The following is a 27,139-nucleotide window of genomic DNA, read 5'->3' on the forward strand; positions in this document are numbered from 1 at the left end:
CCAGTGTCTGTTGTTTTTGTTAGGCTCATTATATGTGAAATATGTATATGTACAGACTATTTCATTTCTGACGCTCCTAACTGCCACATCTTAGCCAGAAATACTTCAAAAAACTTCAAACTGATTTGAATGTTTGTTTGTCCATTATATGGTTTGAAATTTTTAATGTCTACACCATTTTAGTCTCCCAACATGAGCATTCCATTAACTCTTTCTCTCCGTAATTATTTACCACATTCTGGTGGAATCAACGTTGGTATCGTCAGTTAGGAGAGAAAGAGTTAAACAGTCTAGAAGGCAGCAGTGAGGGCTATAGACCAGTGCTAACTACAATTTCTGAGACTAATGATGTGTATCATTAGATTCCAAAGCTAACATGAAGCTCAGTAGTTTCTTCTTGATGTCTATCCTAGCCAACAAACAGCATTTCTGTATTAAATATTTCTAGTGTTTCTGTCTCTCTTTAACAAGGGAAGAAACTTCCACAGTTTATTAGTTCTTACTGCAGCTAAGTTCCTCTTATGTTTCTCTAGCTGACATATAATGAGGGTGACATGTGGGTAGCACAATGATCAGTCACCTTCATCATCCCCAACTAGTGTGTCAGGTACCCCATAAGAGTTGGTTGACGCATCCTAGAAACCACAAAATTCAACATCCCAGTCTTCACTGAGATTTCAACCTACCCCTTGGATTGGAATCTAATTGCTTTACCATTCAGCTACCATGTCCTAAAGACTTCACTGAAATTATTTGAGATAGGACTGCTAACGTTAACTTACAGGCATTCCTTCATAGAAGATAATTTATTATACAGCATTGAGATTAAGTTTTTTAAAAGTCCATTCTAAAAAACATTTGTTTTGTTTCAACTTAAATTTCAATGGATGTTATGAAACCATTTTAAATAACAGACAAATAAATGTCTTAATGAGCCTAACATGGCTTGGAATAGTACAACTACATACAGTCTCTTTTATCATTTTTAAATAGGTTTTAAGGTAAATCTCTAGAAAATGTATTGGCTATTTTAATGTGGCTCACAAGTTTGTTTCAAATTTATCTGAACATTAATGTAATTAGGTTTATTGTGTGTGTGTGTGGTGAGTGTTTGGCTTATTGACTTGTTGAGGGAAAAATACTGCATAATTGAATGTTTCAATGGTTAGACTTAAATACAATGCATATAAAAACCTACTATGTTTCAAGAGTTATCATCTTATTTATTCAATGTTGTTGATGGTTCCTGAATTTATAACATGGGTTTAAGATAACAAAATAAAGACACCACATTTTTTGTTTGCGTGAAAAGACTTTTTATTGTTTGATCAACAGAGTAAGACCTTCTTGGAGTCTCAATATAAATCAAATTGACTACATAACATTTGTGTTTTATTATTTACAAGAAAAATAATATGCAATAATTAATTGCTAAACCTTGTTAGTAAGACATTTCAATTATCACAGGTATAAATTGAGAAATCTAGAAACTGCAAATGGAAATCAACATATAAAGTTGACTAATATTTCAAGCTCTATGATACTGATTCCTTCTCTAAACAATATTGGCATAGTGTTCAAATCAAAAATAAATTCTATTCTTTGCTTGCTACATTGTGAACTAAAAGTGTTGCATCAAAATGTTGCTTTTTAGAATTTTGATTTTGAAAAAAAAATTTTTAGAGAGTGCATTTAATTTTTACCCATCCTCAATAAATAAAAACTGAATGTCTTTAAGAAAATGGTCTTAGCCATAGAGACCAAAGCTTCTTGCCATCTATGCTATTCACATGTTAGCAACTACCAAAGATCAAATTACTGTATCAATATAGAAAAAAAGGCAGAAACATAAAGCCAAGTAAAATAATATGATACAGCTGTATATGAATTCTTATCATACACTTCTTGTGTAACGAAAATATCCAGAATGTATCTCAAGACTTTTTGAGTACACGAAATGATGTTCAGAGAAGACAAATCAATTAGAACTACACTTAACTGATCACAGAGTAAAGCTTTCGTCTGTTTTAAGCGCCTCTGAATGCAGTTTCTATCACAATTCTAGCATCCAAATACTATTAGCTATGTAAACATATGCTAGGGTACAAGACAAAATTTTGTCGCTACACTTTAGAAAAACTTGCTGGCTTCTCTAAGGTCAGCATAACTGACTTGTGACAAGAAGAGAAACTTCATTGCCAAATCCATGTCCCAGGTCTCAGAGTTTTGGCTGAAGGTTAACTGGCACAGCAAGGACAGACTCTCTACAAGAATCCAGTTTAAGCTTTCCCTCACTCTGGTCATGAAGATGTGTGGAGTAGATTTCTTTAGGGATCTGTTGACAGCATTCTTCTTCTCAAACACATTCAAGTGTTTAGATGAGTCTCTCTTAGCATTCGACAAGTGAATGACAGCTATGGCTGCACTAGCTGATGGTCTCTGAAAAAAAAAAAATTTAGTTATAAAACATATTTATCATTATTCTATGTTGTTCATTTAAAAAAATTGTTATCAGTTTAAAATAAATTTAAGTTTAAGGATATTAAAAAATGCATAAAGAAATACTGATTCTAGTTCATTTTTAGTAAAGGTAGCAACAAAAAAATATTAAAATTTGAACCAAAAACTTTTATTATTGCAATATCACTTCTTTTCCTACCCAACTATTTTTTTTTTTAAATTAAGAACATAAAGTTTAATTTATTCCTTTTGATATTTTGAAAAATAAAGTAATGTATTTCCTTTGCTTATGGAATAACATCTTTAAAGAAGCAATGAAAACTTGAGCAATAATCTGTTACTAGTCTGGTAATATTTTCATGATACTCCCACCTCCAAACAAAAATTATAATAACATCACATTTTAATTCCCATGTCAATGATTCTTTAAGTTTGCAATTAAATCTGACTAGTTCATTATAACAACCTCTGACACCTAACCCCCCCCCCCCCCGGATATTTCCTTTAATTCATCTAGAGAAAAAAAAATTACATAAAAGATTTACATTTTTAAATGAGAGAAACAAAAAAAAAATCATGTCTCTTACCTTGTTGGGGTTTCTAGACAAAAGAGACAGAACAACTTTTTGAATTGGTTCTGGAACATCATCTAGAGATTAAGAAATGGATGATTAGAGTTCAGGAAATGGAAGTGTTGACCGATGCTGTCTACAAAGTTCTATTTCAACTACAGACTTGATGCAATGTAGTCAATTTACCTGGTAATGCTGGCAGATCATCTTCTGAGTAGTCCACATTCCTCAGCTGTTGCACTTCTTGACTCTTGCTGGGATAAAATGGATTGTCTGCACCAAGTATTTCATAAGCAATGGCACCCACTGCCCAGAGATCAGATTTTCTGTAATCCAAAAAACTATTGGGGCCTGGTTGAGCAGTTACCAACTTGGAAAGAAACAAAAAAAAATCAGAAATTAAAAAAAAAATATACATACAAATAAAGTAGTCAAATATTAAAAAGTCGCTACCAAAAAAAAAAAGCAATAGTTGATATCATTCAGCTGCAGGTGAACTTAGTCATCGTCCAATTTATCAATAATGGTGTTACATTTGGACATTAAAATTGCTCAAATGCAGTCAAATCTTCAAATATAAATTTGACTTGTGCTCCTCTTCTTTAACTTGAAAGGCTCCTGATTCTTTAGACTTGCTATGCTGTCCTTTGTCCTTTGCTATGCTGTCCTTTGTCTCTCTCTTTATATAGATCAGTTAAAGAAACTTGGCTTCACTTTTTGAACTAACGTACACAAGATATTTATTTTGAAGGCTATTCACATTTTCTTAGTACATTTTTTTAAATTTTTGTTTTCTTACTTGACTCTGACTTACTCTGTAAATGAGATTGAACTAATTCTAGACTAGAACAAGAAAGAAAACAATTGTACACATGCCCCTTAAATAAATATGTCAATACCTCTGGTGCCATCAGCCAAGAGTTGCCTCCCAAGTACAGATCTTTGGATGGATATGGAACCAACAGGTTCTTGTTTTCTTCAGCTAAGCAACAACCAAAGTCGCAAATTTCAAGACGTGGCGTGCCTGTCAATCAAATGCTGGTATTTAACAACAGGGTGGACATTCAGGCAATATCACAACATTCTATCTGTCACAAAATATACAACATTAAAGACCAAATTGCTCTGCGTTTTCATTAAGAAATATTATAGCCTTTTTTCTAAGTCCAAAGAATTGTAGTTCTTAAATTTCTCTAATTATAATTAGCAACTTTTAAAGAACCAGTATAAAACCTATTGAAGCAAAAATAGTAGTACATTTTTCAGTACCCAGTATCTAATTGTTTAACTTTCAACAAGCTAAAATTTATTAGTTAAGAACCATGTTAATATCCTAGTGCACATCCTACTTTTAAAAACCTGCACATCCTACTTTTAAACACTTCTAGAGGAGAAGCCCGATGTCAAATCTTACCTCCTGTGTCTGACACATCAACCAAAATATTATCAGTCTTCAGGTCTCTATGGGCAATACCATGTTTCTGAAGATGGGACACACCCTCTAGAAGCTGGGCCAGCATCAGGCATCTGGTTGCCATGGGTACAGAGTTGTGTGCCAGATAGTCTCTCAAGTGAGTGTTCCTTCTTTAAAAAAAATTATCTCTTGAAACAGGACTAGTATTTACTTCTTGCAACAATAAATTAAATGATTTTGAAGTCCTATGAATTAAAATAGTGATATTTTTATATAATTTAAAAAAAAAAAAAGAGTACTATTAATCAAATACTTTCTATCATCATAAGCTACACAGTATATTTTAAAAGAATATTAATATAAACAATGTGTTCCTTCACTATTCTCAGGTGTTCTGTTCCAAGCCCTTATTAATAAGTGAATTTCTGTGAAGCATTCCATACTCAGATGCATAGCCCTTTCCAATTCCTTTAATAACTTATCCCATACTGGACATTTACCGTTTGAAAAACTTCTACTTAAATCTTTAAAAAATTGGATACAAATTAGGTTACTAGTAAGTATACAAGATATTTTTTAGTCCCAATATGATGTAGCCTACCTTTTCATTACAAGGTACAATGTCTTATTTCGTCCAAAGCATCTTTCACGATCAACTCTCTGTGGCATGGCAGCTGGGAAGTCTCTTAGGCCCTCTTCTGTCACAAGCATGTCATCAACAAATATGCCAGGCATGTCCACGATGTTTGGGTGAGCAGGCAGACGATTCACTCTGTTACCCCTGTGAGATAAACCAATTTAGTGCCATGACCATGGCGAGTTTTTTTTTTAAATGTTTAATCAAAGGATATTTAAACAGTGGTTTTATTGTATCAAACGAGAAGCTACTCAAATGACCCCTTCAACATTCCCTTGAAAGAAAACTTTACTGCTTGTCACAACTAAAAACATCTTCAATGTGATGAATTGTGAAGACAAAGTAGACAGCGCGCAAAGATACAGTGCCAAATGCAGAGTTTCAATCTAAGTGAAAAATAGGATTATTAATCCCAGAATTTATGGATGCTAGTGAGTTTGCTTAGCTCTAATAAGAAAACAAAGGAAAATTAGTCATTGAGGTGACACAATAATTTTCTTTCTTCATAGTTCTATGGCCACTGTCTTATGTACCGGTACCTCTAGTCTTTTATCTTTAAGTAATAGGAAAGCTTAACATTTAGACATATTTCTCTCATCTGAAAGTAATTAAGACTTTAAATAAAAAAAAACTTTACATAACATAATAAAGAATTGTCTTTTTAAGCACAAAGATTAAAGATCAATTCAATATTTCTTGTGGCTATCAGACCAGGATGCAACCTACAAATTTTGCCATATCCAAAATAAAGCAAATGTAATCCGACATGAATAGTTTTTGGCTGTAGATTTCCTTGGGCCTCAAACGTGTCTAGCAACCCTTGTAAGATCTCTGCCTCTTCTTCCTTGCAGTACAGGGTATTTTACATAATAAACACATTTTTAAAGCAATCATTACACTTTTACACACACATAATAACTATCGGGTACAGTATCTATAATATTACATACAGTTCATTTAGTGCCTCAGCCTGACATCCTTCTGCTCGCAAAGGAACAATCTCTCTCTCTAGTGCTCGTAAGATACTGCACGAGTTAGATTCAGCACCATAATTAAAAACAGCTTTAACTGCCAAATTAAATTCTTTGTCCCCAGCAGCTGATGCCGGTTCTATAAAAAAAAAAAAAGAAAAAAGTAAAAGGCATGAAGAAATAATTAACTGTAAAAGCAAACAATATTTTATTTTCAAAAATTAAACTTATCAAATCTTTTTCTATTATGAAGGAAATATTTTATATCTTGTATGGCATAAGTCAATTTAATTATGGTTAAAGTTTGAGAGTAAGTGTGGAATGTGAGGGATAAATCAATGGCTGTTAGGCTAAGGGCCTCAAGTTTCAAGTCCACTGATAATTTGTTGGGTTTCAAATTTCAGCTCTGACTGGTATTTGTGAAAAAAAAAAAGTAAAGATGAACAGTTTTAAGTAACAATTGATAGGTAACGATGGAGAGTTTTAAACTTTTGATGCCATTGCTTTTAAAACTTTGACCAAGCAACTAGTAACTTTACATTAGCTATAATTTAAACATCTGGATGTCAATGGGAACTTTGAATGTTTCTATAATTATGGACCTGAAGAGAAAGAAAAATTATTTAAGTAATGGAACATTAAAAGGCTAAACTGTCTTTAGAGACAGAATTCTAAGTCATATCATCTTTCAAAACTAAGATTATTATATATACTCTACTTTTTTATTCAATGCAGTTAGAAAAAAATGCTCTAGGATTCTTGACCATTCATCTAAGAGCATGTATAATTATACCTGCTTCATCCTTGAGCTTTGCCTTATAGACAGCACCTTCACAACCACTAGCAATTGATTTCAAATTGATATCAAGATCTTTTAATGCATTAGGTAACTTCTGCACTGGTTCCGGTTCAAAAGTGAAGTCTTGAAATTTTTCCTAAACAACAAAACAACAACATTGAAGTATCTGTGTCTGTTACTGTAAATAACTGCTATTAAAAGCCTAGGTTTAAGAAAAGAATTGATAACAAAGTAGATCATGTGGTATCAAGAACAGATTTGAGAAGTAATAGTAAAGATCAGGTAGGCAGGCAATAGAGAAAATGAGACAAAGTCACAGGGAAAAAGAAAGAAAAGGATATATATACTTCTTGAAGGCCAAAAGTGTCAAACAAAAATATATTACTGTAAAAAAAAATAATTAAAAAGCAAGGTAGAATGCATAGTATTAACTAAATATCAAAAGGTGGTAGTTGAGTCAATTACTCTGTCATAAGTTTAACAATCACATTTGACTACAATTCACTACAACTAGATTCTTTTTCTCCCTTGATACCTCATGTCATGTGGTATGCGCTATGGACTGTCATCTCAGTGGTCTTGATGTTTTCTTATCTTATCTTATATAATACAGACGTTACTTCAAAAAAGAAGATGATTATGTCCTACGCGTCATGCATTTAGTCATGCATATTAACCAATGACTTAAATTCAGCCATCACTGGTTTTCCTGGCTAGCTCAGGCAACCCATTCCATGCTCTAATAGCACTAGGGAAGGAGTGTTTGTACAAATTTGTCCTAGCATATGGGACGAGGAATGTGCCTTTATCTTTGTGTCTTTCAGAGTATTTTATTAAATTTTGTTTTTGTATTTGAAGATTATGGTTCAGTGTTTTATGTATGATTGCTACTTTACTTTTGAGCCTTCTGTCCTGAAGGCTTTCTAAATTTAGTGATTTTACTAAAGGTGTTACTCTAGTCAAATGTGAATATTCGTTTGTTATGAATCTCAGGTTCAAACCCTACCTGCTGCCATCCCCCTTATCCAGCAAGAGATTTGGGCTAGGATGTAATAATCTTTAACTCATCAGAAAAATGGAAAATCAAATAAACTAACAACATTGAACAGATAAATTAGCTAAAAGCTGATTTTGTGTTTTCAATTGTTTGTCTTTTTTGTTTGCTCACAGCTCATGACAGCCTTGTGGCCCAGTCATAAGTTTATTAAATGACTATTTTTGATGGTCATTTTCTGTTATTTTTAGCCCAAAAGCCCCCTTTTTATTTTGGTCCAACAATTGTGCTATAGATATGTTTAACTGGAAAGTCATGTTATATATACATGATACTATTTACCATTGCAAAGAGCTAGATCTACAAATTCAGTCTTAGAGTAGTAATAAATGTATCTATTTCTTAAAGCTACAAGAGACTATCCGAAATCCATTAAAGTACTGACCTCCAAAATAATTAAATTAATATTTCCCTAGTGGAGTATGGTATGGCTTGCACACTGGACTCATCGGAAAGAGTTAATAGTACCAGCTTTATACCCTGCATGATACCATTCCCTGTTGTTCTATGGGAAGTTTGGACTAGGAAGTAGATTATCTAAAGGTCTAACTAAAGCCATCCAAAGCATGTAAACCATTTTACAAAACAAGGAAACAATGAAACATTTAGAGTAGATCTTAAAAATATATATATACCGGTATATTTATATATATAACATATATACATATGTAACATATTGTTATATTTATATTAGTCGCAGATCTAGAAGTTATTTGATAGTAATGCTAGGCAGACTAACCCGCATTTCCGACATCATTTTTTCTGCTCCATCATCAATAACTGTGGATACATCAAGGCCCAAAGTGACACCAATCAGTGACATAATAGAAACATTTCTAAAACTTCGACCAGAACTTGCTGTCAGTTTTAATGCGGATTTTCTTCTAAGCTCACTCGCCAAAGACCGTGAAGTTGTTCTTGCAAACAACGAGCGAAAAATCCGTGATTGGAGGTTGTTTGTGCCTTTATGGATGATGCTAGGTTTGAACAAACATCTTTCTTTTGCATCGATTTGAGGGATTTCAAACGTCTGCTGCACATGAGGTTTGTGATGTTTTCGAAGGAAGTTTTGTTGAATGACATCTTTCCAAGTTTTGAGGGCCTTTCCGAAAGACTTAATAAAGGCAAGATTAGGCCCTGCCGCCGTCTTAGCCCACAAGACAACGGGCATTTTTGCTTGAAAAACTTTACATAAGACTTTCACAGAACAGGTCTAGATTCTGATCTAGTCTAGATAGATCTAGATCAGATTTTTAATGTTTACTGTCGATTTATTTATACGCAATACAATGTTTTTATTATGAAATGTCCTAGACGGAAGTCACGTGATCATGAGCCGAGGGACATAACTCTCGCTGAACAAGTTTGTTGCTTGGAGACATTAAATAAAAATAAATCAACGTGGTACACTCTTTCAACGATGTCAACAATATTCAGATCAAAATCTAGAAAAGATCTAGAGATCTACCTCTAGCTATAATATAAACTTATTTAGATTCTCTGAATCCAAAAGTTCTGTTCATATCAATCGTGGAGGAAAACAGCTAGATCTAGATGGCCTAGTAGATCTAGCAGATCTATAGCCGATAATTTGATAATAATTATTAATAATTATAATAAATAATAGTAATAATTAATAATACTTAAGACTTAATTATACTTAATACTAGATCTAATACTAATATTAATAGTAAATAATACTCTAATAGTGACAATAGTCTAATACTAATAGCCTAGTCCTAGTTTAAAGTTTATTTACTTCACAGTTTAGACTACTACTTTTAGTTTTAGTGATTAAAGGTGTTACTCTAGTCAAATGTGAATTGAATATTCATTTGTTAGGAATCTCACTGCTCTATTTTGTGTCTCAAAACTATAGGCTCGAGTCTTGACTAGATCTAGATCTATCAACAAGAAGCAAACAATGTCTCGTCTTGGAGAACTTCAAAATGCTTACTTAAACAGTCTTAGCTCCTTAAAGGTAGGTCAATGTAACAATGTTTAATTTAATAAATAAATGAATGATTTTGATGAAATTGGTGGTTGCAGTGATTTTTTTTCATATAGTGTCTTAATTTTGTATAAACATTTTCATTATGTTAGAAATGTATATTAATTTTATTTTTAATTTTAAGTTACTGTCCATTGGCATTGTCAATTAAAAATTGTCTTTTTTAATAATGTTCTATTTAGTTAAAGGTTTAATCTCCTAGGTCTGTTTTACTATATAAGCCAAGCTATAGAGTCTAGACATTAATACAGTTTAATCTACCCAATATTAGGCCAACCTTTGCAGGTACCCATTAGAGCTGGGTGGACTCAGAGGCACCCTCAAGGTTCTGAAATTAAAAATCCCAGTCTTCACCAGGATTCAAACTAGGACCCCTCTATTCAGATGACAAGTGCTTTACCACTCACCAACCATGTCTCCTATTGGTCCAAACAAATCAAAATTCTTTTAACAACAATTCTTCCCTTCAGCATTACTACTATAGCCTAACAATATTGATATAAGTTCAAACTCAAGCAACATTAATATGAACAAAATGCACATACAAAACTAGAGAAACAGTTGAATATCACCTGCCCAGTGGATATTTAAGTTTCAAACTTTAATTTTAAGTCGTGCATGCAGGGTTAGGAAGTGTAAATTTTCATGTACATGTTATTCAAATCGTCATTGTATCATCTCCTTCTAGAGATTATCAACAATGAAGACCTAGATTTCTTAAATAAATAAGAAAATAATTTGATATCAAGAAAATATTTTAGTAGACACATAAAACAAAAGCAAACAATACAATATTACTCATCACACATTAAAATCTGTTGTCTACATACACAAAAAAAATGATGAAATGCAAGTTTTGTATAGCTTTGGGGTGTCTTGAACAATAGGAGAAAAATGAAAATTTTAGCCTTAAGAGAAAAAAGCCAACTACTTTATTCAGATCTAAGAATTTTGGTTACTTATTGGTAGGAACTTAGGCAATAATCAGATATTCATAAATCATAAAATATTCAAAATTCACAATTCTTATTCCACAAGCTAGGACTAATTTGTACAAGTGCTCCTTCTTCCCTCATGCCATTAAAGCATGGAACAAGTATGGGTTGCCTTTAAAGCCTAAGACTAACTAATTAAACTTCAAGATTAGATAAGCACAGAATATGCACAGGATGGGATTATCTTCTTTTTTTTGAAGGAATGTCTGCAAAATAATATTTTTAAGAATACATTATATTGCTATAGCTTATCTTTTTGTTGTGAATAATAGCTAAATAGTTAAATGTTAAATATTTTTTAGTATTGTTATATTTTCTTTTTGCAGCGAATATCTAATAAAGGAAAATCAGATGATAAAAAAAATGATGAGAGTAAAAATGATAGTACCACAAACACAATGTCTCTACCGAAACCAAATTTTCCAATTACGCCCAATATGTTTATTCTCTCTGCATGCTTCTGGACCATTATGTTTGTTTTGATTTATGAATGCATTGTTTACGGAACAATGTACTCAAGAATAACAATGGAAGCAGATTTACACAGAAAGTGTCAGGAAAAATTTGGATCCGAAGATGAAAATTTGAACAAGGTAAGTTATTGTTTCACATTAAATATATTAGTCTATCTTCAAAATCAAAATCTACTTAGAGCTTGTAAAGTTGATCTGATATTGGGGCCAACAGTTAAAATCTTATATAGCTGAGGCCAGGGAGCCATTTCAAGCTGGCTAGGCTTTATGCAGGGATTTCAGTTCAGTTGAAGCTCAAACTGACCTAGAAACTGAATGCTTATCCCCTTAGATAACCATATGGAGACTTTGGAAATATGTTATACTATTGATGTTGTTTTTTTCTGTTAAATATCTTAAACATATTAGATGTTTTGCAAAAACTGGTTTCATTGTCATTATTCCAACTTTAATTAATTCTGTAAAATTAAATGATATTATTTTCAAATCTATTATAAAGGTTGACAATTACTCATTTGGTGTTGCTCAACCATATATTTTTCGATTGAAACCTGCAGCAAAAGCCAAGGAAGACTATCCCATGGAGACTACCACACTACCTCCATTTGTAACAGCTGTGAGCACTTCAGAGTTTTTCCAGGTAACATAAAATTGCATACAATGGTGTGAAACAGTACAGGCTAATGAAATTTCTGCCTGCATTGGGATTATATAGCTTAAGGTCACAGGAAATGTTAAGTACCACTTAAAGTCTTATTGTTTCCTTAATTAAATGAAGCTGGAGTCCACTTATTTTGTTCAGTTGCCTGCTATCCTTTTTTTTCTTTTTAAATTGAACCAAGGTACTAAATTTAGTGTTACATGAAATTAGTGGGACAATAGTTTAAACTTCTAGTTTTGAATATGCCTGTCATCATAAAGTTTTGAATTGGATCTTTATTAGCATGTGGGCTTTCTATCTATAATCACCGCTCTCCCTAATTGAGTGTGTTGGCTGAGTATTATGGATAAACTATTCAAAATGGAAAGAAAAAGATTTATTTAGTATCATATTTTAGAACTTTGATTTAATGCAATTTTCTTATAATAATTGTTTAACATGGATGAATAACATTTTTATTTTTTTGTCCAGTTGCAAGGTCTCATCAACCATATAATGGAAGATTTGATGACCTCCCAATCAGATATTAAGCTGCTTGTTTATGACATAGGACTATATAAAAAAGAACGAGAGTTGGTAGGTTGTTTTTTTTTATTTATTCTGCATTCAAGAAATACCTCTACATATAAGTTTATTTGAAATAATTCCTGACCATTAAAAAATGTAAATAATGTATCAGTTAAATAAATTCATTAATTGACAAGTAAAACTACATTCATTTTGGAAATCTTTTCAGATTGAAAAGTACTGCCATTGCGAGGTTCGTGATTTTCCATTTCAAGAATACCCCAGACATGTGTCGGATATAACTAACTATGCATGGAGGCCAATTATGCTTCAGATTGTGCTGGAGGAGTTTGGCTCAGCTGTTTACATCGAAGCCACCACAAGATTCAAAACTGATTTGTCCTTAAATTTTTTGAAAAGGCGCGGCTCAAAAGGTTATTTTCTTTGGGATTTGCCAATTTATACATCACTTGTTTCATACACAGCCACTGGCATGTTTGAGTTCTTGGATGAACAGAGATGCACTTTTCTAGACACAAGCATTCTTAGCTCTGAGGCCATAGTGCTATATAGAACTGAAAAAACATGGAGAGAACTCATGAAGCCTTGGCTGAAATGTGCATTGAATGAAGACTGTATAGCTCCACAATATGCAACATATTCTGGCTGTTTTGAGTTGCGCCATCCTCATACAACTGGGTGTCACAGATATGATATGTCAGCACTCAGTATAATACTAAATAGAGGTGTGCAATATACTGTGAGATCAGGAAAAATGATTTCCTTCAGATTAACATACAAAGATGAAACTATTACATTGTATTTCCCAGAACAACCATGGACTTACGCAGAAATATGCTTACTTATTTTATCACCCTTTTTATTATTTATCTTGTACAAATTTTTGTTTAAGAGAAGGAGATGTAAATTATAAAATATTTTTATATTTTGCAAGGTTATGTAGCTGCAAAAATTGTTAATGTAGATATGTGGTTTATTATTTCTTCCTGACAAAATATGTGAAGAATGTGCTTATCTTTTTTTTTATCTGATGGAGCTTCTGTATATAGTCAAATAAGAACAAGATTAGAGGCTGAGTGGTAAAGCATTTGGCTTCTGAACTGGGGGGGTCCCAGTTTGAATCCTGGTGAAGCCTGGGATTTTTAATTTTGGGATCTTTAGGGCGCCTCTGAGTCTACCCAGCTCTTATGTATGGGTACCTGACATTAGTTGGGGAAAATAAATGCATGGTTGTAATGCTAGCCACAAGACATACTCGTTAACCACAGAAACAGATGACTTTTATATCATCTGCATGGTCTAAAAGGGGAACTTAAGATCAAGATTGGCATATCTTCTTTATTTATTTTGTGTGTGCTGTTCTATATAATACAATCATGATTTGTTATTATATTTGATGTGGTAATATAATTCTTTATAAGAATTTATGTATTTCTTGTTTGTGTGACTAGTTATAGTTTAAGTTAATTTTAAATGTGGACTAATTAATTGTGTAGGCCTGTACAAGTGTTTATAACCTTTTCATACAGGTGGTGGGAGTCATGGCTGGCACATAGGTAAACTAAGCATCCGCCTAAGGTCTCCAATTGGTGGGGCATCACACAATACTGAAAATATAATTTTTACAGAAAAAAAATAGTTGGAGGTACAGTGTTTTAGTAAACTGCTTAATCTTTTTTTTTTTTTCTATTTCATTTGGGGCCATCAAAGTCACTCCCTTAGGGCCTCCAATTATCAAAGCTGGCCCTGTGGGAGTGCATAATTTGCAGACTTGTCACATGCCGATTTGAACTGCTGGATAGCACCATGTCATGGCAGAAATGTTGGCAATAACTGTATAAGTTTACCTCTTCTTTTTTTTTCCCTACTGTTAACTATATTAAGTCTAAATATATATTTAATTAATGTTAGTTCTATTTCAGGCATATTTAATACAGTTCACACAGGCCTCCCATTTAAAACAAAAATTAATACCCAAATATCATATGTTGTTTTTCAGAAAAAACATTATTAAATAGTTTTAAATGTATATCTGTATTATAATGGGTTTTTTTTTTTATCCTTAACTGGACTATGTAAGCAATGTAGATCCACTGTAAATTTGGACATAGATTCATTATCAGTCATTAAATGATGCATTACCTGCTTCTAGGTCATACCTATTATTTTCTACTATGCAGCAGTTTTTATCTTTTGTCTTAAATGTTCAGGATGCACACACCAAACCCAATCAGTCCACTTCTTCACTTTGTACAATCATTTTTTTTTTATTTTGTAAGATAATTATGACAGTGATCATGTCTGACAACGTATCTTAAGATGCTGTGTAAAAATATATAAATGTTACTTTCTTTAAGTTGAAAACAAAAGTTGTCTGATATAGTTTAGTATGTGCCATTCAATATAAGCTCTTAATGTAATTACCTTTAAGATTGAATGTCTATTGAAAAAAAAAATGTTGAATAGCCATAACCATGCAAGTAACAAATGCAAGTTATTGCTTGCATATCTGACAGTATTCATGATAAACATTTTATTTCTGTACGACTAATAATTATGCTTATAATCAATACTCTCATCCAGTGTTCATGAATGCTTTTCAAAAACCAGTTCAATTAAAACATTTCAGATTGTTCCACAAAATTTTAGTCCAGACACCCAGCATAAGTAGCCATCAAATGTTTTGATAACTTTTTTTCTTCTTAAAATACATTTTAAGGTTCTATAGGAGCAATTTTATTAAATGGATAGAATTCAAAAATGTAAATTTTACTTCCTCTTAAAATTTGACTCTTCCAGTTTTTGTTTTTTCCGTAGCCATTTAGTTTATTTTATTATCAGCAGTCAATTCAATTGGTCTATTGTAAAAGTTTCAGACTGAGACACAAGATGTTAACAGCTTAATGTTTTAAATCGTACAATTGTGTTGGATTAATTTGATCCCATTACAAAATGTGATGAAAAAAATCTTTACAAATTTGAAAGATCTCCCTGTCCACAGTGATCTTAAGCAACAAAATAATTTTGTCTTGTACTGGTCATATGAACAATAATTCAATAAATGCCTTTTTATTATATACTAACATTTTTGCTATTGGAGTATATAATTCACTCTTAACATATTATTTTGACAAATGTTTTCATAATGAAACTGTTTTTAGGTGGACTTTAATTACCCTCCACTGACAAACATTTGTTTATGGCTTATTTTTGGTTGCCTTTTTAACATAAACACAACTTTTTTAAATTTTTATTAAAGAGTTTATATGCATTCCATTATTTCTGTACACTATTATTCATTATGAAATACCATGACATCAGAATTACATAAAGTGAATAATTGATTTTCTGAGTCTGTTAATATTAAAATGTGGCATTAAAAAAAATAGTTTTAACTTGGAATTGTTAGTTAATTTGAGGAAAAATTTGCTAAGTTAAACTAGGTTTAAGCAGGTCCACTTTAAAAGTTTACTTGATTAAATTGCATTAGATTAGAACATGCCATATATCTGACCAAACCACCATATTAAAAATATACAACAAATTTATGTTGTTTTTTTTTCTTGAGATATACGTTCTTTGCATATTTGTTAATGCACATCTTTTAAGAATGTAACTTGACATTTTAAAAAGTAGTGGCACAATGAATAATGATTTAAAACACCATTAGATGAAGTACATCTACTTAAAATAAACAAGTTAAAACAATTGTTTAATAAAAAAAAATTTAATTCAAGCAAAAATACATTATCACTGAAAATGGTATGACCAATCCTTTAAATGGCTTCAACTCTAGTTCCTCATCTCTTATCTATTCCTGGCTAGGGTTGCTTAACTAGTATGTACTTGCAACTATCTCACAAATAATGACTTAAAAGAGAACTTCTATGAAAATGGAAATTAAGGTAACATTTCACTTAAGTAATAGCAATTACAAGCTTTCTAACTTGTAAAGCTTTTAAAAGGGGGGAATAAACTAGAAATAAATACATCAAACATGTTAAAAGTACATTGAAACAAAGCTCTGTTTTACAGTAAAGGACTATTTGTATTTATTGATGATCCACCTTGAACATGTGTTGAATAAGTTCAACTACACGGTTGCTGTAGCCATATTCATTGTCGTACCTAAAGATAAATAACAAATTGTTACAGCAAAAAGATTCTAATTCAAAAAATATCCAAAGATATTAAATTTCCTGAGTTTTTGAGAATATAATGTATAGAACAGAGCCAAATCAAAATAAATCTTACTTAGCCCCTTATGCAATCTTTCATAAGTTTTTTTTTTATTGGATATCTTATAATTATTATAGAACTAAATGATATATTACTACTTGAATGCTTCACAAAATGGAACAATGTAATATATAGACAATGACTGATTTGGTTAGACAATTTACATGGACCCCCTGCCCACTTCATGGTCTATATTTATGCAGTAGTAAGTTCTCAAGTGGACACATAAAACAAAAGGATAGTAGCAAAAACCTTAAGATCATTTTGAGGGCACCATACAAAAGGCGTACATTTAATATATTAAGTAATATGGTGCATGTTAAGTTTAATGTAAAAAAATTGTTCTTATTCTCAAGAAGTATACTATTTAATCATAAGTTTTAATATAAAAAATTGTACCTACTTTGGGCTTTTATTTTTTTCTTAAATATGATACTCTTAAACCAGAAAGAATCATGATGACAACTATGATGATTCCTAATAAGACTATTATAGATATTCTTTCTAAAAGTTTTTTGTCATTTTTATTTCAACTTAAGACTAAAATTTTTATAATACATAATCTAAAATTTAAAAAATACTGACATACCATGAAACTAGTTTCACAAAGTTATCATTCAATGCAATGCCAGCTTTAGCATCAAAGATTGAACTGCGGCAGTCACCCAAGAAGTCCTGGGAGACAACTTCATCTTCTGTATAACCCAAAATACCTTTCAAAGGTCCCTCTGAAGCATCCTTAACAGCTTGTTTGATTTTTTCATAGGAAGCCTGAGAAAGAAGCATAATGCAGTAAGTACAAGTAAATCTATTGAACAGCAATTTGTTTTAATGTATCTTTAAACTTTTTAGGCCTGTAAGCTTAGCCTTTAACCCATGTAGCAAACCTTCTATGGCGTAATGGGGATTTTTAGCATTTCATCTGCATGTTAGAAAATGGTATAAAACTGTCATAAAATGAAGGTTGATAGCCGTATAATTTAGGTGTTCTTATTTAGCATAATTAATTATTTAATCAACAAAGAAGCTTGTTTGGTGACCTCTTGTGAGAAATACTTTTAGAGCTATAACAAACATTATTTTTACAATTAGCCCTTTCTTTTTCTTTCCTTTATAAATATATACATGTTTTGTTAATATTGGACCACATCTTTTTAATTCTTTTCCTTAGGGAATTCATTATCCAAAAACTTTAAAATTTTACTAGATTTAAGTCTAGATCTAAACCTGTGCCTACTTAAAATAAAGGAAGAAAGATGTTTAACATTAATAAAATCTTAGAAAAATATTAACTTACTCCATTCTGAAGCCTGCATGTAAGATCTACAACAGAAACATCAGCTACAGGAACTCTAAAAGCCATGCCAGTCAATTTGCTGAAAAGTTATTTACATTTTTTTTTAAACAATGTTAAGTTAAATTAGGAAGCTAAAAATTAGGAAAACTATAAAAGAATGTAATCAAAAGAAAGAGATGCTTACTTGTTGACTTCTGGGATAACTTTACCCACTGCCTTGGCAGCACCAGTAGAGGATGGAATAATATTTTGTGCAGCACCACGACCACCACGCCAATCCTAAGTGAAGATAAAATATTCACATTGAAGCGTGAAGTGTACAATATTCTAAATGAATACAAACTGATTATTTTTTGGACAAATATGAAAAAAATGTGAGCAGAAGTTAGGAGTGAGTTTTTTTAATACAGAATGGAATCACCACAAGGGATTATTTCATGAGTAAGTCTAAAAATTGATATATTGGTAACACTTACTTTGTTGCTGGGGCCATCAACAGTTTTTTGTGTTGCAGTGGTAGCATGTACTGTGGTCATTAGCCCCTCAACAATGCCAAAATTATCATTGATGACTTTAACCAATGGTGCTAGACAGTTTGTTGTGCAAGAAGCATTGCTAACCACAGTCATATCTTTTGTGTATTTGTTTTCATTAACACCCATGACAAACATTGGAGCATCAGCACTGGGAGCTGAGATGACTACTTTGCTTGCTCCACCTTGCTTGATGTGTACCTAATAAGAAAAAGAAAAGCTATTACTGCTTTTACAAACAATTTTTATGACTGACAACGACTTCTTAAATTATACAAAGTGTTATTGCCAGTATATATTTTCCCCAAATAGAAACAATGAAAAAGAAATCCTATTTCAAAAGTATATTAGATTTTAAATTCTTAATTGAACAGCTTAAAAAAATGCAAAAAAACTTACATTAGCTTTATCTGTTGTGGTAAAAACTCCTGTTGATTCTACAACATATTCAGCACCTGTTGATTTCCAGTCGATGGCACCTGGGTCACGTCTAAAGGAAAGTATACATTTTAGTGAATGAACGAAAATGTCTCAACATACAAAGCAAAGATGTTTTTAAAAATAAACTATTTGACTAAAGTATACATACTCAGCAAACACTGTAATTAAATGTCCATTAATCTCAAGTTTGCCATCTTTCTGTCCAACTTGCCCCTTGAATTTTCCATGTGTTGAGTCATACAAAAACATGTACACCTAAATTATAAAATATTTCAATTAGTAACTTCATGCTACTTAAAAGTATTTTTTTTTATTTGTGGTAAATTAAATGTTCAATAAACCTACCATGTAATCCAGACTAATGAATGGATCATTCACAGCAACTACATTAACACCTTTCTGGAGTGCACATCTAAGGGTCAAGCGACCAATGCGACCAAATCTGTTTAAAAACACAACAAGTTAAAAATAAATAAATATTTGGATTTATCAAGCTTATGTGTTGATAGATAAAACTATTTTTTATCAAGCTTATGTGTTGATAGATGAAACTACTTTTTATCAAGCTTATGTGTTGATAGATAAAACTATTTTTTATCAAGCTTATGTGTTGATAGATAAAACTATTTTTTATCAAGCTTATGTGTTGATAGATGAAACTATTTTTTATCAAGCTTATGTGTTGATAGATAAAACTATTTTTTATCAAGCTTATGTGTTGATAGATAAAACTATTTTAACAATTTAAAACAAAGCTATAAAATAAAGACATTTATATATAGTTACCCATTGATTCCAACTTTGAGTTCAGGCATGATGTCAGAAAGATAGCAAGCTTTAAATGTAAAACCTAAATAGACACACACACAAAAAAAGACTTAAGATTTATAACTTTTTAAATGTATAAAATAATATTAGAAAAAAACATGCCATAAAGAAATATATGCCCCACTCTATCTTAAAATTGTATTCAGCATAAAAGACTGAAAATACAAATCCATATTAACTATGATGAACAAAGTTGTATACTGACATTGAAAATGAAGTAACCTACTTTTCCAATGATAAATATGTTTAAAAAAAAGAAGACCTTTTTATGGTAAAAATAGTGTCTACAGGCTTTGGTAGAATTTATAAGAGCCTTCCATCCCTATTATCTAGGTCACATTTTTGTCATTTAGTGTGAGAGAAATGTTAATGAAAAAAAGAAAAAGGCAGGCAAGTTACAAAATAATTAAGAGAAAAAAAAAAAGCTTAAGTACTGAAACAAAATAAAAGTATAGCTGAATTAAATTCAACACAAACAACTACACTAACGTAGTAGTACTTGTAGTGATAAACTTAGAAAAATTGGCACAATTATACTAATTATAGACCACAGAACTTGCTTTGACCCTTACTGGCCTTAGTTTTAAAAAATGTGGAAATATAATATATGTATCATCTGGGGATTAAAAAACAAAAAGTCTTCCATGGACGGAATTACTACTCATTGACAATGTAAGTCTTGCCCTAATAAAAATTTTACTTAATCATTTAATCCCTTCAGCATTTCCATAACATATTGAGTGATCCAGCAAGTTGATTTGAAAAATATCTTTAACTATGAATGAAAATATAAACAGAAATAGTTCTAAGAAAAATGTATCTCTGCTTATAGTTTCATATAATAATTAAGTCCAGATCTACATAGATTTAATAGATCTTGATTACAGACATACAATGATTCAGATAGATCATACAAGCAAGTTACAAGTCTGGTTCAGAATCTAAATTTGATGAGTTGGCCCAGGGTTTACTTTGCCTAACTAGTAACTAGATCTGGATATCTAGACTTCAGACTTGAAATATTTGACATACACACAAAGATCTAGATTAAGTCTAACTCTCTAGATGTAGTCTAAACAGTAGACTATTCTAAGACTTTCATTGTGATATGGCTAGAGCTATTTGACGACCTTGGCCTTGCTAGTCTTCAGTTAGAGAATGTACGACCTTGACATCAAGGAACGAAAGTTATTGAGGAAAATAAAATAGCACTAAAATGAATAAAGTAAATTTAAATACAGAATCTATGTTGTTGCTGTTTTTTCTGTCTGGCTTGCAAATCTAGATCTATGTGGTCTTTGTTAGTTAAATGATAGTATAGATTTGTAGATGTATTCTCTAGATCAAGATCAAGAATCAAGAGCCTGAGTTTTAAGTTTACAACAGTCTCAACAGACAAGAATCAGTCTCAGAATAAAACTCTTATAGATCTATATTCGTCTATTCAGTCAATAGTGCTACGGCTACAATAGGCAGAATAAATAAAATCTCAATCAAGAATCAAAAGTAACCAATTCATGCAACAAATTATAAGTTAAAACATTGAGACAACAAACTTACCGAGACGGTTACCGGTTAGGAGAACAGTTGGTGGATAAAGTAGTCGAACAATGTAAATTACATGACCCGGTATCGTTTATATATATTTCTTCAGAATCGATTACTACAGTATGTTCATCATAATTCAGAGGGACTTATCTTTTACTAAGGTGACCAGATATTTGGATCAAGGGACGTAAAAAGAACAGGCTTAGAATTTTTTGAGCAATATTTAAACAACTTCACAATATATCACAATGTACAGACACACACGTTACACACAATGTAGGCCTACACACACAATAATTTAAATAATTGCAGGATGTCTGAAACGGTTTCCAAGATAGAACATCTTTCTGTGCGATCCATCTGAAAGCGTTAACCTGTCAAATATGCTGCTTCACTCTCTGAAATAGCCTACTCGGCAAAAAAAACACTATAATTGCCGCTGCTAAATCACTTTATCTTATATAATACTGACGTTACTTCAAAAAAGAAGATGATTACGTCCTACGCGTCATGCATTTAGTCATGCATATTAACCAATGACTTAAACTCTGCCAAGTCACTGGTTTTCCTGGCTAGCTCAGGCAACCCATTCCATGCTCTAAATAACCCGCGTCATCCAAAATAGTAGGCTAAGTCAAAATAGCAGAAGATACTTCAAGAGCACTGACATTATGTCCATCAAACAAAAATTCTGCATGGAATATAGACCTATTATCGTAAAACGTTGTGCACGAAATGCAGCCACACTTCAACACACGGGTTTTCAAAGAAGCTTTTCATTATGGTTGCAAACTTTTTTGAGAAAAGAAATACGATTTCAAATTAGGATATAATTTAAATAGTCTTTCCTCCTCTGAGCTAAGTTCTAAATCGACGAATTTTTTAATTTTTTTTTTTAAAGATTTCCCGCGAAGGGTGGCACAAAGAATTGTCTGATTACGAAAAACAATTTCATTTTATTGTAGGCTCGAAGCATCCGTAATCACTGTCTAAAACTGGGAATCACCAGCCTGCTTCTTTTCTTTCTTAGTTTTATAGGGTCCAAACCTATAGTAACAATCGATTCACACTTGGTTCTTGCAAATGTCTATTTTGGGTGAAACATTTCTTAGCCATATCAAAGTGCAGTCCACTAAGTGAAAACTACATGATAGGCAAAAGTAAGTTTAGCGGCTGCGAATGAACTATTAAACAACTATTTAGATATTGTAGAAAGCTTACAAGGACCTTCCAATTGAAAATTACGATTTCTTTCCCTGTCATCGACTTGAACAGAATGGAAAGCCAAGCAAAGAAATGCCGATACTGTATGCTGGGGATTGATTACGAGAATCAGCGAGAACCATGCAGAACGACAACACACCAGAAGTCGAAATAAAACGTGCTGACGTCAGTTTCTTAGAAGAATGCAGGATGCTGCAAAATAAAAGCACTACCCATTATCAAACACAGGTGTCTCCTTTGCGAAGTCTCTAACATGAACTAGGTTTAAGGATCCAGAAGGAAACGTTGCAAGTGGTACTTTTAAGTTTTTATTTAGTCCAAAGATTAAGAAAGAGTTTAAATCAAAAGCATGACATTGATCGACTTTTTGGTTGAAAAAGGGACATTGGCTGTCCCGCCCGGACATTTTATGAAAAGCTTGACAGACGGTTCAAAGCGGGGCTGTCCCGCTCAAGTCGGGACGTCTGATCACCTTATCTTTTACTAACTCTAAAATTAACCTTTTTTTAAAAAAAAAACATTTTTATATAGGTTCTAGTTCACTCTCCAATGCCGGCTAACTCTATATGTTCTATAGATCTATATAGAACTACTTATTTCCCTTAGGCCAAATATTTTAGTAAGCCTATCAATTGCTTAGTTTACTTAAAAATAGATCTCTTCCCTATTCCCTATAGATCGAAGCTTTCATATTGTAATCTAAAGTAGACATAATTTAAGCTCTTTATCAGTAGTTGCCCAATCTTTTTCGTCTTCTAAGTTATATACATTTTATCTTATCAATTACAAACGCCTTTCAAAAAGAGGAGGTAGTTACGACATTTGCGTGAACATAATCGTGCATGCTACAGACAAAATGCTGGGCATCAGATTCCCGGAAAAGAAGGCAAATGAGTTTATATTTGTACAAGCCAACACTCTCCTCAATACTGCGATGAAAAAAAAATGGTCGTCAATTCCAGCTAAATCTGTGAACAGAAGGTTCGAGAGACGGTTAGCACCACGCTACGGGCCGGATATGCCTCACGATTTGTAGTTCGAACAGCGCCTTTGAAAGAGATTAGTTAAGCGTCCCCCCACCCCCTTCCACTCACACGGACTATAATGATGATGATAATTTGGCCTTTTAAAGATACGTGCTTTGTCCACGGAATATTACAACACCCTGAACACCATTAGCACTGACTTGTGACGTGGCATCCTGTGGGCAGCGGAGACCAACAGCTCGTTGCCACATCGTAGGCCTACAGACCTGTCATCTAGTTATCTATCAAATTTAAGGTCGCGCAAGAAGATGGGAGTTGGGTAGGGGGGATCGAGAGGCAATCACTTAAACTAGTTTACGCCCCCCCCCACATACTCTTCAACCCCTCCTCTTTTTTTTATAACACTTGCTTGCTTATTTGGTTATCGTTGACCTGTTTAATAATAATAATAATCTTTATTGTCCGTGAGGAAATTTGTCTTACAATTTGTGCATTACACCAAATAGTATATAGTAACTATGAAAACATGTACATTCCTACCTGACTCACTCATAATTTACATACGAAAAAAGTTGATATCAAATTGTTTCTATTTAATGATTTGATTGCCAGGGGTACAAAAGAGTGTTTGTGTCTGTTTGTCTTTGCCATCGGTGTCTTGTATCTCTTTTGTGATGGTAAAATCACAAAATCCTGACCCAAAGGGTGATTTCTTATTTCTAGAATCTTTTTAGCTTTTTTATAGATGTTTGTCTTAAACAGCTGCCCAAATGGGATTTGTTTTTTGCCAATGACTTTACCAGAAGCATTTAGGATTCTATTGAGTTTATTTTTATTTTTAATGCTCAGATTGCCATACCAGGCAGTGATATTAAAACTTAAAATATTGCAGATGTGAGCAATAGCAGTTTCATCCACCTAGAAGGCTATCTGGTCGAGTGGAATGCTACTCGGTTACAATGGTTGCGAGTTTGAGTCCTGCCTACCATCACCCCTTTGCCGCCTTGCAGGAAATATGGACTAGAGTGTAGTGGTCTTCTTTTAAAACATACTTCCTAAATTTATTAGACTAAAACGATTTTTGTTGGTTGGTTTCGAATATTCAATAGGGGAGATAAGGTTAAGAGCAACAGAAACAAAACATTTTAAGATTAAAGTTAGAATATCAATTATTCTAAGATTAGATTTAGAATATAAATTATTTTAAGATTAGAGTTAGAATATAGGCCTACATTTTTTTAACTACAGACTACTAGTTAATTATTTAAAAATAAAAAGTAAAGTTCCCCTTTCAGACCTTGTGGTCTAAAGGGCAGATGATGTAGGCCTAAAGGTCATTTGATTCTGTGGCCCGCGGTTAACGATGGTGTCATGTGGCCAGCGCAACGACCAACCGCCTTTACTTTTCCCCAACTAATGTCAGATACCCATTAGAGCTGGGTGGATTCAAAGGCGCCCAAAGATCCCGAAATTAAAAATCCCAGTCTTCACCAGGATTCGAACCAGGGACCTCGGTATGGAAGCCAAACGCTTTACTGCTCAGCCACTGCGCCCTCATTTAATTATTTAGATGAATTGTAGTCTCCACTAAAGTATAACCGCATGCGTGTCCAACGTAACTAGAGTCACGTGACCGCATGCTGTCCCAAAATAACCCGAGTCACTTGGCCGCATGCTGACCCAACATAACCAGAGTGATTTGACCGCATGCTGGCTCAACATGACCAGAGTAGCGAGACCGCATCCGGGCCCAATAACATTAACATAAAAACACACTCGCTCAATAGAGTATTAGGGACCGAGTCACATACCTACATCAAGATCTAATATACAGCGTACTACAGAGAGACGATTTCTTTAGGTGTTACGATAGCGGACAAATGTAGGCCACATTTAACTTCACTAATTAAGACATAACACGACGCCACTTAAATTTGTAGGCAACAAATTAGTTTAAAAACTAATACGTGTAAGTGCTATTTCTTCCCTAGTGCTATTGAAACGCTGAACTGGTCGCTTAAAAATTAGCGAGGAAAAACCAATAACTTAGTAAAATTTAATTATCTAATTAATATTAACATTAACAGCTAGATTAACATATAGATACCCATAAAAAAATAATTTTTTTTTTCTGAAGGAACGCATGCACATTTAAAGATAGATTTAATTAATGTTTTACTCACAAAAAAATACCACTAATCTCAACCTGGTCACCGATAGCATTACCTAAAAGAATTGAATATTGACTGCTTTTAGCTAATGTCGGTCTACCGTAGTATACTAATCTCTGGTCTGATTGATATGTTTGTAAAATGTTTTACATTTCTAATGTTTATGAAGATAGACCTAATCTACTTTCTAGTCCAAACCATCCACAGGGCGACGGGGGATAGCAGTGGGCAGGTTTGAACCCGAGATCATCAAGACGACCGAGCGACAGTCCAGCGCGCATACCGCACGACCAGGCAACCATAACAGACAAACGACAGTAGAATAAAGAGTGCAAAACAAGTTTAACTCTCGAAGTCCGAAAAACAAGCATCTGAAGTTACGATTTTCGAAGCTTTCACAATATAATACCCAATACTGGCCAATACCCACATATGACACCACAGTCTAGTTACATTAGTAAAAAGACAACACATATCTCGATTTATCTCATCTGGATGTAGAAACACAAATGAACATGTTATATTTTAAGAACAGATCTATTCTATCCCATCAAAATAATTAAAGCAGATCTAGATCTATAACTTAAGCGTTTATGAACATGTTAATGACAATATTTAATAACTCGTCAGTAGTCCGTTTGTGGACCCAAAGTCGTAATAGCATTCTTAAATTATCATAAAGGCCTCTTGAAAAGAACACTCATAGAAAATAGCTTTAACTCATCGAGCAATGATAAAGCCCAGAAAGTATGTCATCTATACATTTGTTTTACTTTACGGATGTTCCTTCTGATTGCTAGGCACATCCAAGCTCAAACACACCGCAGAACCAAGCTCAACCCCCCCCCCCCCCGCAAAACGTCGGGGCTTGGAGTTGGACAGAGTCTTCAAGACGGCAGTCCAGAGCTCATACTTCACAACCAAGCATCCATCCAACTGGCTGCTACTGTTATATACAGTTTCACTGAATTTATAATAATAATAATTAATCTTTATTATCCATAAAAAAAAAATTGTTTTAAACAATTACACCAAATAAAACATTGTAACTGTAGAAAACCAAATTATACACTCACTCCAGATTCACTTATACTTAACATGCGAATTGTTTATATCAGATTGATGAATTGTATTTAATTAATGATTTGATTTCCAGAGGAACAAAAGAGTTTTGGTGTTTGTTTGTCTTTGCAATCGGTGTCTTGTATCTCCTTTTTTTTTGTGATGACAAAATCACACAATCTTGTCCCAGAGGGGGAATTTTTCATTTATGAAATCCTTCAGCAAGAATTTCGAG

General features: G+C 32.8%; 3 protein-coding genes across 4 annotated transcripts; 1 reads left to right on the top strand and 2 right to left on the bottom strand.

The window, feature by feature from the left end:
* Positions 1 to 1,292: 1,292 nt before the first annotated feature.
* LOC106071266 (serine/threonine-protein kinase Pink1, mitochondrial-like) lies at positions 1,293 to 9,237 on the bottom strand. The gene is made up of 9 exons (XM_056007584.1): positions 8,647 to 9,237; positions 6,848 to 6,989; positions 6,034 to 6,193; positions 5,048 to 5,227; positions 4,447 to 4,616; positions 3,932 to 4,056; positions 3,219 to 3,402; positions 3,048 to 3,109; positions 1,293 to 2,439 (listed from the first exon to the last, which is right to left on the bottom strand). Exons 1-9 carry the CDS (start codon positions 9,076 to 9,078, stop codon positions 2,131 to 2,133), a joined length of 1,764 nt encoding a protein of 587 aa, XP_055863559.1. The 5' UTR covers positions 9,079 to 9,237; the 3' UTR covers positions 1,293 to 2,130.
* A 25-nt stretch (positions 9,238 to 9,262) lies between these two features.
* LOC106071276 (uncharacterized) lies at positions 9,263 to 14,620 on the top strand. The gene is made up of 6 exons (XM_056007590.1): positions 9,263 to 9,533; positions 9,787 to 9,888; positions 11,240 to 11,506; positions 11,886 to 12,026; positions 12,519 to 12,623; positions 12,784 to 14,620. The coding sequence occupies exons 2-6, from the start codon at positions 9,832 to 9,834 to the stop codon at positions 13,486 to 13,488; spliced, it is 1,275 nt and encodes a 424-aa protein (XP_055863565.1). The 5' UTR covers positions 9,263 to 9,533; positions 9,787 to 9,831; the 3' UTR covers positions 13,489 to 14,620.
* Positions 14,621 to 16,283: 1,663 nt separating this feature from the next.
* On the bottom strand, positions 16,284 to 21,609 carry LOC106071275 (glyceraldehyde-3-phosphate dehydrogenase-like). Of its 2 annotated transcripts, none has more exons than XM_013231341.2 (10): positions 21,474 to 21,609; positions 19,872 to 19,935; positions 19,431 to 19,527; positions 19,234 to 19,340; positions 19,044 to 19,134; positions 18,588 to 18,845; positions 18,296 to 18,390; positions 18,112 to 18,190; positions 17,404 to 17,585; positions 16,284 to 16,703 (listed from the first exon to the last, which is right to left on the bottom strand). In XM_013231341.2, exons 2-10 carry the CDS (start codon positions 19,898 to 19,900, stop codon positions 16,628 to 16,630), a joined length of 1,014 nt encoding a protein of 337 aa, XP_013086795.2. In that variant the 5' UTR covers positions 19,901 to 19,935; positions 21,474 to 21,609; the 3' UTR covers positions 16,284 to 16,627. The 2 variants fall into 2 exon arrangements, with proteins under 2 accessions (XP_013086795.2, XP_055863568.1); XM_056007593.1 differs by lacking the exon at positions 21,474 to 21,609 and adding an exon at positions 20,807 to 20,840.
* Between the last annotated feature and the right edge of the window lie 5,530 nt (positions 21,610 to 27,139).

Source organism: Biomphalaria glabrata, chromosome 13, assembly GCF_947242115.1.
Source record: "Biomphalaria glabrata chromosome 13, xgBioGlab47.1, whole genome shotgun sequence".
NCBI lineage: Eukaryota > Metazoa > Mollusca > Gastropoda > Planorbidae > Biomphalaria > Biomphalaria glabrata.